The sequence below is a fragment of the Miniopterus natalensis genome, chromosome 10 (assembly GCF_054644295.1).
Source record: "Miniopterus natalensis isolate mMinNat1 chromosome 10, mMinNat1.hap1, whole genome shotgun sequence".
Taxonomy (NCBI): Eukaryota; Metazoa; Chordata; class Mammalia; order Chiroptera; family Miniopteridae; genus Miniopterus; species Miniopterus natalensis.
The window spans coordinates 72,710,715-72,723,916 of NC_142090.1; the positions used below are offsets into that span (position 1 = coordinate 72,710,715).

Here is a 13,202-nt window from a genome sequence, read left to right on the forward strand (position 1 = left end):
GCACTGATGGCTGCTCCACCAACATGTAGGAAAGCAGTAGTGGGCAGAAATTCTGAGAGCAGAGGCAGAACCAGGCAGCCCTAGATACAGTGGTAAAGGAAGCAAAGTGACCTTGGTTTCCCTTCTTCCTCCCCATACATTCTCATTTGTCCTGTCTCTTTTGGTCTCAGCTGGCAGCCAGTTCAAATCCAACCACTGAGGTTATATTATAATATAAATGACTAACATAAATGACCTTTCCTGGTCATTTGTACATATTAAAATATGAGGGATGAGCTCTCTCAGTGGGAAACCCATTGACATCCAAAGGAAGGGAGCTATCATGGTGGAGTTATGGATGTTGCATTAAAGCTTAGTAGCAAACAAGAGCCCATTTCCCCCACAAGCAAGATAAAGCCCCAGGATGTAGCGTATGAAAGTGGGGAGACAATGTTCCCCAGCCTCCCCACCCAATATGCATGTGCTCCCAACCACATACCCTGACCATGGACAGGGAAGGCTGCAGGCTGCTGTCGTAAAAACACTTTGCAAAATGCCTTGGAAGTAGCAGAGGAACAAGACACAAGCTGGGCTCATTATTCAAATTGGGAGACCAGATTTTGGGTCCTAATGTGCTCAAAAAAAAGAGGGGAAATCACTTTTTCCCCTTCATTTCCCACTTACGCCATAAGGTATTCTCAACAAAACATAGAACCTCACTCCTTCAGAGGGGAAAGGAATGAGTGACCAGCTGATCACTGACACAGTGGTCTGGCTCACACATAGTTTCCTCATAGGCAAGACACCGCGGAGCTGGGCTGGAGCTCTCCCAGGCGGAGTCCCAGAGCCAAGGAATGTTACAGAGAGGAAGTGTTTACTGCAGGATTACTGTGCACCAGAGACTTCAAACACTTTGTTTCATTCAGTGTGCATGACAGAAATAGGGGGAAAGTATTATTCTCCCAATTTTATAGGTGAGTAAAAATGGGCACAAAGCCTTGCGGCAACCTAGCCAACGTCAAACAGCAAGTGGCAGAGCTGGGCTTTAAACCCAAGCTGCGTGGCACAAGAGCCTGCGGTCTGGCGTGTGCCCTCCCATAGAGCAATGCCTGGGTGACGCCCACACACTGGGAAATTACGGTATGCATATATTTGTGTATGACTGTGTGTGTATTCATGCTATATAAACCAATGATGAAAATACAAATGTGAGTACCAGAGTAGCCAAAAGAGCCTAACCCAGATTAGGGTAACAGAGGATTTAATTAAACATGCTGTGGGTCGCCGGCCAGAGTGGCTCAGCAGTTGGGCATTGACATAGGATCCAGGAGATCGAGGTTCGATTCCCCATCAGAGCACACGCTTGGGTTTTGGGCTTGACCCCCAGTAGGGGGCGTGCAGGAGGCAGCCGATCAATGACTCTCTCATCGCTGATGTTTCTCTCTCTCTCTCCCTCTCCCTTCCTCTCTCTGAAATCAATAAAAACATATTAAAAAAAAAAATACTGTGGGTCAGATATAGCTCTAGGGAGAGAAGCTGAAAAGGAAGGAGACTTACTTTTCCTTATATGCCCTGATGTCCTATTTGAATATTTTATCATGTGCACATCCTTCCTATTTTCAAAACTTTTCATTAAAAAGAGAAATCTGTATGTTGTTGTCAAGTCACTAAGTATTTGAAATTTACTGAGTCACATTTTCTAAAAACCAGATATGTGGGGGGGGGGAGGAGCAATCCCATGCTAGAGGCCCTTCACATGCATCGTAAGTGGCTTCATTTGGTGCAGGAGAGGAATCAGCTGGGGGGTGTCTGGGTTGCTCAAGATCCAAGAGCACTAAAAAGGAAACCATTCAACCATCCTCTACCATTTTCATTTTCGAACTAACACCCCGCTGCCGCCACAGCAGGACCTGCATCTGTGTAGAAAGTCAGTGAAAGAATGGGTGATCTCACTTTCTCCAACAGGTGGGTCCTACAGTGTTGTGCACAAAACAAAACTTGAGTAAATCGGTGCATATTTTTAATACCGTAGCAGAGGTCCTTGTTTTAGCAATCCTGACAAGATCCTCTTTGCAAAGCAAAGAAGCCGATGTTGTGATAACGCTGTGTTTTGTAAATAATTTTGGGCTGTTGTTGTTTTGGTGGGGCTTCTTTTTGGTTTTTGGGGGGCCTTGTTTGGTGCTCTACGAGGGTCCTGGTTTCAGCCGGGAGCCAATCTTCTGAGCCGTCTGGGTGTCTGGGAGACTGGTGGGGCAGCTGGGTCATGAGCCGATTTGCATGACACCAAGGACTCTCCTGCGAGAGACCTCGTCACCGTAAGGGCTGAGGGAGCCGCTCGAGCTCGGCCAATAAGAACGGCTGGGGCACTGGAGGAGAACGGCGGTCAGAGCCTAGGGCCGTGTCTGTGTTAGGTTTCTTCCCAGCCGCCTGTGGCTCAAATCAAGTCACCCAGCAGGAGGGAGCTATGAACACAAGCCCCAGAAAATGCCACACGGTCCTCCTTTGACATCCCATCAAAGAGGTGAGTAGTATTCTCCCCACTTTTTCCTTGACCAGTGGGTGTCAGTAACTTGAGGGCTCCAGCAGACCCGGCACCCACCCAGGCTCCTCGGGGCCCCTCTGCAGGAGCAGGAGCACCCCATTGCCAGCAGCGGGGACAGCACAGCAGCCCAGACAACCCCTGTGGCATAGAGATCAAAGTCTTCACCAGCAAGGTCCCCAAGAAGCCACGAGGGAGAGAGCAGGGCTGTAGCTGACCTGGCCGCAATGAGCTGGGGCAGGTGAGGAGGAAACTGATTAAATGCCACATGGTGGCAAAAAGGAGTCATTTTTGTCGGCACCCCTCACTGCGCCTGGAGAGATTAACTGCAGGAGATGTGGGGGCAGGCAGGCATTTCTGCAACAGCTGGCCCTGCAAGAGCCAGGAAAGAAAAGTACTGTGGATGGCTCAGAGTGTTCTTTGTCACCCCAGGCCGGTGGGCTACGGTGGGCTGAGGAAACTCAGGTCAGAACCTCTCAGGTTTTTAAAACTGGAAAACCAAGTCCTAGATCCTAGCCTGTTAGTCTAGTAATTAAAGTTTCTTCTTTTTTAAGTCACAGTCAGCCTTAGCTTCTCCAATCCCTCTAAAACTTGTGGATGACTTGAGCGTTACTTTCTCAAAACATGCCAAAGTGCTGAGTCACAAAAAAAAAAAAAAAAAGAAAAAAGAAAGTAGAGGAAGAGTGATCCTGCTTCTTAGGCTCCTTGGTAATGACCTAAGTGGCACATTTCCCCCCGGTTTTGATTCCTATGATGCTAAAGGACGTCACATTGCACAATCTTAATAAGGTTTCCAATCAGCCCCACCCACTCGGGCCCCACCCCCACCCTCCAACAAAGATTTATCAAATGTGGGATTTTCCCATGAGTCTCAATATTAGAGTCTCAGCCCCCAATAAATATGAGACTGAGGATGTCTGAGGCTCATTCTGTCCTCGAGCCCACCAGGAAGAAAAGAGAGCTCCATCTCCCTCGAGGAACCCAGCTATGAACTCTCTCCCCACAAGTAAGTGAAGGAAATCCCTAGGCTGGGAGCAGCGGCGAGAGCGCCTGGGGAGAGGGGTGCGCCCTGGGGCTGGCGGGCGGCCAGCAGCCGGCCACAGCTTCCCCAGCTGTGCAGCCTGCTCACTGCTGCTCTGCCTTCCCTCCGGCACAGGCACCTTCAGTCCAGTGGCCTTCTCCCTGGGGCTGCTCCTGGTCACGGCTACTGCTTTCCCCACCCCGCTTCCCCTGGGAGAAGATTCCAAAGAGGACACCGCCTCACTTAGACCACCACTCACCTCTTCAGAGCAAATTGAAAACCTCATTAAGCCCATCCTCCTGGAAATCTTGGAGGTTAAAAACAAGGTGGGTAAGCTCAATGGAGGGTGTCGGAAGGCCTGTGTGGACGTTGCTCTCCTTGCTCCCTGGGTGGGGACAGGGGCTCCTGTATTGGGAGGTCTTTGCTGGGTGCTTCTGGGGCAGTTTAGATTTGAGGCCAAAGAAGCAGACCGTCTTCTGTATTTCTCCTCTGCTGCTGGCCTCAGGGAATCTCTTTCCCTCCTGGAAAGGACAGAATGGAGCAGGTATCCATGCTCCCTGGCTCATTCCCAGCTCCATACTTGACATGAGCTGAGGGTCACTGTTTCCTAGGACTCCCTTGACCCTAACCAAAAAATAAGGTCTGTCTTATCTTTTTTTGTGCCCCTTGGACTTTGTGGCCCCTGAAATGAACGTTCAGCTTTTCAGGACAGTCACAGTACTTTTAGGTTAGACAAGCTCGGTCGTTAGAGACTCCTCAAAGTCATTCCAGCTTATAAAATACAAACCTGAGAGCCCACCGAAGGGGCAAAATCATAGGTAGGTTATAGCAGCTCCCAAGCTTCAAATGCAAGGAAAGTTTGGCTCTGTTTTGTAGAAAGGACAGAACACAGGAAAGGGGATTTGGGTGGCCCAAATCTAGTTCTGGTTCTGCCGGACCAGCTTTGTGATCTTGGGCAAATTTCCTACCACCTCTAGGCTCCACCTGTAAAACTATGAGGTCGGACTAGATGATCTCACAGGTCCTTCCAACTGGAATATTTCTATGGCTCGAATTATATTCACCCAATTATCATCAAAATTTATTAAGTACCTACTATGTGCCAGGCACTTTTTATAAATATTATGTCTCATCCTCACAACAAACTTATAAGATGTTTTTAGAGAGGGGCACTGAGACTCGGGATAGATAGCAAGCCTGAAGTCACAGGTGAGCCTGGAATTGAACCCAGGTGTGCCCACCCACCCCCTAGATCTTGCTTGCCTGGATGCTAATGGCTTGTAACTTCATTTTCCTTACGAGAACATCCTGGCCATGGTGGAACACGAATGGGCCCCCTAGTGGTGTTTGTGTTAGGGGCACTTATGTGATAACAGTTCTGCTATTTCTTCCCAGATGTGTGACAACCACGAATCGTGTAAAAACAGCAAGGAAGTACTGACAGAAAACAACCTGAATCTCCCAAAACTGACCAAAAAAGATGGGTGCTTCCACTCCGGATTCAATCAGGTACCCACACGTCGCGCTCACTGTGAGGTCTTCCTTAGCCACCTCTAGGCTCCCCACCTCGCATGCGGGGTCTGTGGGCACACGGACCAGGCAGGCCACCAAGACGGCGACAGAGGTAGAGAACGCCGTGTGACTTTCACGAGGAGGCCAGCCGAAGCCTTTGTGAGGGCAGCGTGCTTCTGAATGGCACGGTCAGAGCTTGGGACTGGGATTTCCGCAACGGCCGAATGTGAGAAGCCCCAGCAGGTTTAGCTAGTTGATCCTACGTGAGGTGGTGGCTCAGCGACCTTTCTCCTGCTTGACCGCCCTTAGCATTTGCCTGCCTGCTGAGGTCATTCCCTACACCTTTCTCCTTCCAGGCAGTGAGATAACCTGTGCTGACTTCTGGTTATGATTCCATGAAAGGTTTTAGCCCAGCATTGACAGGGGCAGGGGTGCAGCCAGAGGGAAGAGCAGTAGAGGGAGAATCGGAGAAGGGCCCCTTGCCACGCTCTAGCATCCGTCGGGCAGCGGGTCAGGCTGATTAAGTGGTGTCGCTGATTGTCCGGATACTTAAAATAGGAGAGCTGCTGCTACCTGATGTCTCAAAACATGATGCCTAAGAAGTACTTGAAGTTCCTCGGGGGACAGGGGGATAATAGCGGGAGAAGTTGTCAAATTATAGCAATTTTAACTTTTAAAATTGATTATATCTTCCCGGCAATAACCAATTTCCCCACCGTCTTTCCTCTTAGGAGACCTGCTTCACGAGACTCACCACCGGTCTTCAGGAGTTCCAGGTGTACCTGGAGTACCTCCAGGACACGTTTGAGGAAAATGCCAGGGCCATGAAGATGAGAACCAAAGCCCTGGTCAAGATCCTGAAGCAAAAGGTGAGTGTGGCCTCAGCCCCTCGCTTGGCGTGGGGAAGGTGGTCTCAGGGACAGCTCGGGAATGCAAAGCCCATTCAAGAGAGATGGCCTCAGGGAAAGGAAAGGATCTGAGGAATATTTTCTAATAGTTGAAACTTTTTTTTTTTTTTTTTTGGCTCTCTTCTGCAAACAACATCAATAACTATATTTAAAGCTATGTTAAATAAGGTGGATTTTAACATAAACGTCTAATAGCTTAAGAAAGGAGAGTATCTGTAGAGGCAGAAGGAAGCATACAACCCTGCTCAGTGGTCCATAACAACAAAGAACAGAGCACAAACATTATTTTAATATTTTAACTATCGCCAAGTGACATTCTTGTCATTATAGCAGTCTCGACTGCTTTTCCTGACTTTTTGCCAGAGGAGTTAAGGCCGAGACATGGCTAAAGGCTGGAAGAACAGGTATAAGGTCTTCATTACTGCCAGCTGGCCATTCAAATGCCACACAATAGAGGCTTGATGGCTCGGTGCATGGATGAGCCAAACAAAGCTTGGCGAGAAGGGTCCTGGATGGAAAAGCCCGTGGATGCTGATCCCGCCTCTGTCTTTTCCAGCTGTTTGCCTTAAACTGGGGCATCTCCCACTTTAATGTGCTCATGAATGCCCTGGGGGTCTAGTTCCAGTGCAGATTTCTGTTCAGCAGGTATGGGGTGAGGCCTGAGATGTGCATTTCTAACAACCTCCAGGTGATGCCAATGCTGCAGTGCTCAGGACTTGACACTCTTGGAGGTGTCCCATGTCAGGGGGTCCCTGGGAAGCAGTGTCCCAGTCCTCCTGCACCACTAGATCAGTGGACTCTCAATAGATGCTGAATAGATGGGCGAGAGAGAAACTGGAGGAAAATATTAGAGCCAGAGGCCACTCAAAAACCCATGGAAATGCCTCTAACTACAGGTTCTTCATTTCTCTATTGAATTCCAACTATGTGCCAGGCACAGAGGACAAGTAAGATACTGTGGCTGCCCTAGGAATGCTTATGATCTAAAGGAGACAGAGCAAGGGGATGCTTAGAATTCAGTTGCTATGAAAGGGTGGGCTCAGAGGAAAAGCCCCTCACCCTATCTGGGCAAGTCAGGGCAGATGGCCCCGATTAGTCTCCTTCACCCCAAATTTGAGCATCCCTCCACTGAGAAGGATTTCTTCAATAGTTAAGCAATTCTTTTTGTTTTCTTTGCCTTTCAGATGAATAATCCAGTCGAAGAAACCATCCCTCACCCAACCACAAATGCCAGCCTGCTGAAGGAGATGCAGTCGCAGAAAGAGTGGCTCAAGACCACGACCATTCACCTCATCCTGCGGAGCTTCGAGGACTTCCTGCAGTTCACCCAGAGGGCCATCCGGATGTAGCCGGGCGTCCGAGACAGTCCAGCTCACGGACAGTCCTTTCTCTGGCCAGAAAGCTGTCCACTGGGCACTAACTTATGTTGTTCTCTGTGAAGAACTAAAAGTATGAGCGATAGTACACTATTTTAATTATTTTTAATTTATTGATATTTAAATATGTGATATTGAGTTAATTTATACAAGTGATATTTATATTTTTATGAAGTGCCACTTGAACTATTTTGTGTGTTCATTTTGAAAAAACTAACATAAGATGGTTATACTGCCTGAAAACCCTCATTTCAGAGCCAGGTCATTTCTTGGAATGTGTAGGCTTACCTCAAATAAATTGCTAACTTATACATGTTTTTAAAAGAAATATTTATAATGTATTTATATAATGTTTAAATTGTTTTTATACCAGTAAAAACCTTTTAAGAAAAAAATCAGCAACTAAGTCTCTGTGAGTTCTTGAAGCTTAATATAAAAAGTTTCTTTCACCACCACCACCAATACAAAAAGCCACAATCACCTGGGGAAAGATATAATTGAGCATCTACTTCTACAGCATGCCAGGCACCATGCTAAGTGTGCCGTGTCCCTCGTATGTCATCCCGGCACCTGAACACTCCTTAATGGGTGTGGGAGAGCAAGTGACTCCCCTAAGTCCCCCAGCTGGAAGGTAAGGCACAAGCCCAGATTTGAAATCCGGGTCTACCTACCTGCAGGCCCCCTTCTCTGTTTTTTTTTTTGGGGGGGGGTTGTTTTTTTAAATATATCTTTATTGATTTCAGAGAGAGGAGGGGAAAGGGAGAGAGAGAGAAACATCAATGATGAGAGAGTCATTGATCGGCTGCCTCCTGCACGCCCCCAACTGAGGATGGAGCCCGCACCTGGGCGTGTGCCCTGACCGGGAATCAAACTGCGATCTTCTGGATCCTAGATCCCTGCTCAACCACTGAGCCACGCCTGGCCAGGCCAGGCCCCCTTCTCTTAACCTTTAGGTCCCATTGCCTCCCAGGGAACTAAAAAATAATGTAGAAAATAATACAGGGAATATATTTCAAGATGTGATTAAAAGCCTTTGAGATGATACAACCGCTTAATTAAGACAGCAGTGTGCAAGCTTCCCAATAACATAAAAGGTCTGGGTTCCTCTGGGTTTCTGACACACTGCATGTACCTGTCTGTCATAGCACCTACCGCAGTATAACACATCTTTAAATTGATGGGGTTTTCTTTCCAGCCAGCATGTGGGTTCCTCGAGAAGGCAGACTATTGTATACATTTGCATCCTAAGCCCATGGCCCAGAACTTGAACACAGGAGGCCCCAATAAACATTTGTTGAATGAAGGAATCATACACAGATGGTCAAATAAGGGGCACTTCAGTTCTTGCGGACATATACTGTTGGTCAGTGAGTGGGGAAATTAGAAATACTATGAGTGCACTTGTGAGTCTTCATCTTAAGAAAAACAGCAAGAATTAGAAAGAAACATTCTAAGAACTTCTAGGAGAGGCAATGCATAGTCAGTGCATGTATATTTATCTCCATTTCCTTTCCCAACAGTAATAGTCTTCGCCCACCCTCTCCCCTCACCCCCTCAAGAGTGGTGGTGAGAGAGGCAATCTGGGTAACTGCGCATGGCCTCCCCGCCCCACCTCAACACAGTGTTGGGAATTTGGTAAAGATTTCCCCTTTCTACCCCAGCAATATAAAAGTCTTGCCTTCTAATAAAACCTTCCACACCCTGACCACCATACACTCCTCCCTCCAGGAAAGAAGTTCTGCTGAGCAAGGGAAAGTCCACAGCAGTCAGAAAATGAAAGGGGCTCACCAAGAAAAGAGTCACACATTCTGATTTCTAGAAACCGTGCACCACAAGTGGCTTCCCAACATTAGGGCCAAATCCAAGAACAGAGAGAGATAGCAGGTGACCCATGCATCCACTCGTCAAACAAAACTGTGTTGAGCACCATATATGTCAGGTAATGCTGTTGTTTTAGGCCACTCAGTTTGTGGTAATTTGTTATAGCAGCCACAGGAAACTATTACTGCTACTATGGCGACACACAGTAGGAGAGTCAATCTAAAATTGAGGGTTCAGGAAAGACTTCTCAGAAGAAATGACATTCAAGCTTATATCAAATGAATGTACAGGACTGAGCCAGTTAGAGAGGTGGGGAGGGTGTGTGTGGGTGTGTGTGGGGGTGGGTGGGGGTGTTCCAAGTGGAGAGCACAGCATGTGCAAAGGCTCAGAGGAAGGGGAGAACATGTTGGAAGAACTGAAAGAATCCTAAATTGTTGAGGCACAAAGGTGGAAGTAGTAGAAATGAAGCTGAAGCAGTAGGATCCAAGTTATGAAAGAGCCTAGAGGATGGGTTAAAAAGGATCTTGAATGTGTAACAGAAAGATGAAGACCAACTTTCCTGAAAGCTTTTGATTTGGGGTTTCTTTTGCTTGTTTGCTTTTGTTTTTTAAATGTTGCAGGATTTTTCAGTTTCTTCTGGTGGCATGGGGTAAGGAGGTTGGGACCCAGAGGCAGTATCTAGAAGAGACCCAGTTTTCTATAGCAGGTTCCCGCAAAAGGGCAGATAGTACCCGGGAAAAGAGAGGCAAAAAGGAGAGAAGGCGTAAGGACCGCCGGTAGCAAATGTGACTTCTGGCACTGTGATGTCCAGCAGGGAATTTTAATTTATCTTCTGTCTTACTCATAAAACTTCCGTGAGCTTTATTCACCAACATAGACCAGATATATGGCAGCTTGTGCTAGTCTATCTGTGAAGAACAAAGGGAGGTTCATGCCCACCTTTTGGCGGGAAACAGACAATGCAAGATCGAAAACACAGGAAGATGCAGAGAAGTGATCGAAGAGAAATCAAGGGTAAGTGTTTAAGAGAGAAGCAACAGGCAAAATCGAGAATGCTCAGGAAGAGCCCTGGCCCATGTGGCTTTAGGTGTTACCCTGTGCACCTAAAGGCCACCGGTTCGATTCCCAGTCAGGGCACATGCCCAGGTTGCGGGTTCAATCCCCGGTTGGGGTGTGTGTGGGAGGCAGCCGATGGATGTTACGCTCTCACGTCGGTGCTTCTCTCTCTCTCCCTCTCCCTTCCTCTCTTTCGAAAATCAATAAAAACATTAAAAAAAAAAAAATACTCAGAAAGGTTTGAATTTCCTGTAGAAGCTTGAGATGGTGACACTGCTTATTATATTTGGATGCTAAAGGAAAGGATTACCTCCCAAAGTTAGGGGTCCTATGGCACTTCAGTTACACTATGAAAATGACCCAAAAATCTGAAAGAGAGAAAGCTGCAGGGAGGCAGCAGTTCAGGTTCCACTTCTGATGAAACTTCTGAGTTTCTGGTGAGTTAAGAATGGGGAGGATGAAATAAGCCATCCCACATACTCTAAGAAAAGACTAAGAGCAATCATGACGATAATAACACAACTAACTGCCATTGAGCACTTACGTTGTGCCAAGCAGAGTTCAACGTACGTATTGTGTCAGAGGCGCATTTATTAACCAAAGGAGCAGAGAGTCTAAGAAACTTGTGCCAAGTCGTCAAGTGTGTAAACAACAGAGCTGACTGTTAGTGATGCCTTCAAATCCGTTCTCCGCTCCTATAGTAACAGAGCTTGAACTAGGCATGTGGCTGTCCACCTGGAGGCATTTCCCATCCTCCTTTGCAGGCAGGTGTGCCTGTGCGGAAGAAAGAACACAGCAGGCCTAAGGCTGCCATCCTAGGAAAGCCTGCGTCCGGGCAAGTCCCTTGGCTGGCATCTGGGAACTTGAATGGTAAACAGTTCCCTATACCAACAGAGAACTTCCCCCAAATAACAACAGTGCCTAAAGTGTTTGTACAAACAATAGTGTTTATACGAACCACCTGCTTTCCTGCTGAGAATCTGAAATTTTGATACGTGAGAAGCAGAGGGCGCCCCAGTAAAAACTTTGGATACTGAATTGCTAATGAATTTCCCTGGTAGACACATGTTATCACAACTCATTGTTGCAGGAATTAAGTGTATCCTGTGTGATGCGAGAGGTCTCTTGGAAGCTCGTGCCTGATTTTCTCCAGAACTCAGCTAACTGGTCTTTCCCTTGGCTGAGTATGCTTTGTATCCTTTTGCTGTAATAAGTCATAGCCTGTGACTCATATACCCCAAGTCCTGTGAGCCCGCCTGGCAAATTACAGAAAATTTAGCCCCTGTGTTGGTCCCACACACACAGTGGCTAAGTTTTCACTAATGAGAAGTGAGTAGAATTGATGTAAATTTAATTTCACTTGCCCTAAAAGATATTACTTGCCTTCTATTTCCAGTCTTTCACCTTTCTGTGAATGAGAATAAAAAACTGTTGGTGAATCAGCTTCAACCATGCAGAACAGAGCAATATCCATAGCTAGAACATCTAACATAGTACACCTTAGCTACTCGTGTGAGCTTAATTTTAAATTTAAATTCAGTAACATTAAAAATTAGGGCTCCCAATTTCAAACGTGCTAGTGGCTATTATATTGGACAGTGCAGATACATTTCCATCACTGTAGAAATTTCTACTGGTCAGCCCTTCACTAGAGGTTAGTGGAGCAAAGAGATGAATGGAACCTCAATCACTAAATGACCTCATGGAGCTGAAAAGTCCCACTAAACTGGATCAACAACAATCACTATACTGTTAGATGATGAAGGAATACACTTTTACCTTATTTAAGCAACTATATATGGGGATATGTTTGTTACAGCAGCCTACCCTATACTCTAACATAGGTCCCAGTTTATTTAAAAGCAAGAATAAGAGCCCGGCTGGCATGGCTCAGTGGTTGAGCATCAACCTATGATCCAGGAGATTGTGGTTCGATTCCTGGTCAGGGCACATGACCGGGTTTCAGGCTCAATCCCCAGTAGGGGGCATGCAAGGGGCAGTCAATCAATGACTCTCTCATCATTGATGTTTCTCTCTCTCTCTCCCTCTCCCTTCCTCTCTCTGAAACAAATAAAGATACATTAAAAAAAGAAAAGTTTTTTAAAAACACAAAAATAAAGGATAAGAGACATGCAGAAAGCAAAATAATCATGTGGGACAGGAACAGAGTCAGAATATCTTAGGAGCACAGCTTCCCTTCATGCCCAGGTCTTTAATCAGGGCACACATCTGTTGGTAACATTGTCCATTGGGTTAGGGTCTCCCAGGATATTAAAAGCTCAATCTTGCTCTACCAATGCCTTTCTGTATCACCATTCAGGAAGAATTTACACAAATAATCTATGTAGTTCCTCTTTTTTCCCCCCTTTATTTTTAGAGAGAGGAAGAAAGAGAGAAAAACATCAATGTGAGAGAGAAATATCAATTGGTTGGCTCCCAAAAGTGCCCTGATAGGGGATCAAACCCGTAACCTGGGCATGTGCTCTGACCAGGAATCGAACCCACCACCTTTTGGTGTATGGGATGATGCTACAACCAACTGAGCCACACAGGCCAGGGCTATGTACTTACTCTTAATGTAAGCATTTAATGCTATAAATTTTCCTCTCAGTACTGCTTTAGCTTTGTCTCACAAAGTCATATGTTGCAGTTTCCTTTTCATTCAATTCAGTGTATTCCTTTATTTCTCTTGAAACTTTTTTGACCTGTGCATTATTTACAAGTTTGTTGCTTAGTTCCCAGTGTTTGGAGATTTTTTTCATTATCTTTCTGATATCCATTTCTAGTTTGACTCCATTGTGGTTAGAGAATATACTTTATATTATTTCAATTCTTTTAAATTCATTGAGGCTTGGTTTATGGCTCAGGATATGTTCTATTTTGGTATATGTGCCATGGGTTTTTGAAGAGAATATGTATTTTTATTGTTAGGTGGAGTGTTTTATATGTCAGTTAGGCTCTATCAGTATCAACCAACAGGTGCTATCGAG

The 13,202-nt window shown here is 46.2% G+C and overlaps 1 protein-coding gene across 1 annotated transcript; it reads left to right on the forward strand.

Annotated features, from left to right (window-relative positions):
* Positions 1 to 3,505: 3,505 nt before the first annotated feature.
* Positions 3,506 to 7,308, forward strand: IL6 (interleukin 6). The gene is made up of 5 exons (XM_016217011.2): positions 3,506 to 3,524; positions 3,675 to 3,865; positions 4,935 to 5,048; positions 5,783 to 5,920; positions 7,144 to 7,308. The coding sequence occupies exons 1-5, from the start codon at positions 3,506 to 3,508 to the stop codon at positions 7,306 to 7,308; spliced, it is 627 nt and encodes a 208-aa protein (XP_016072497.2).
* Positions 7,309 to 13,202: the final 5,894 nt, after the last annotated feature.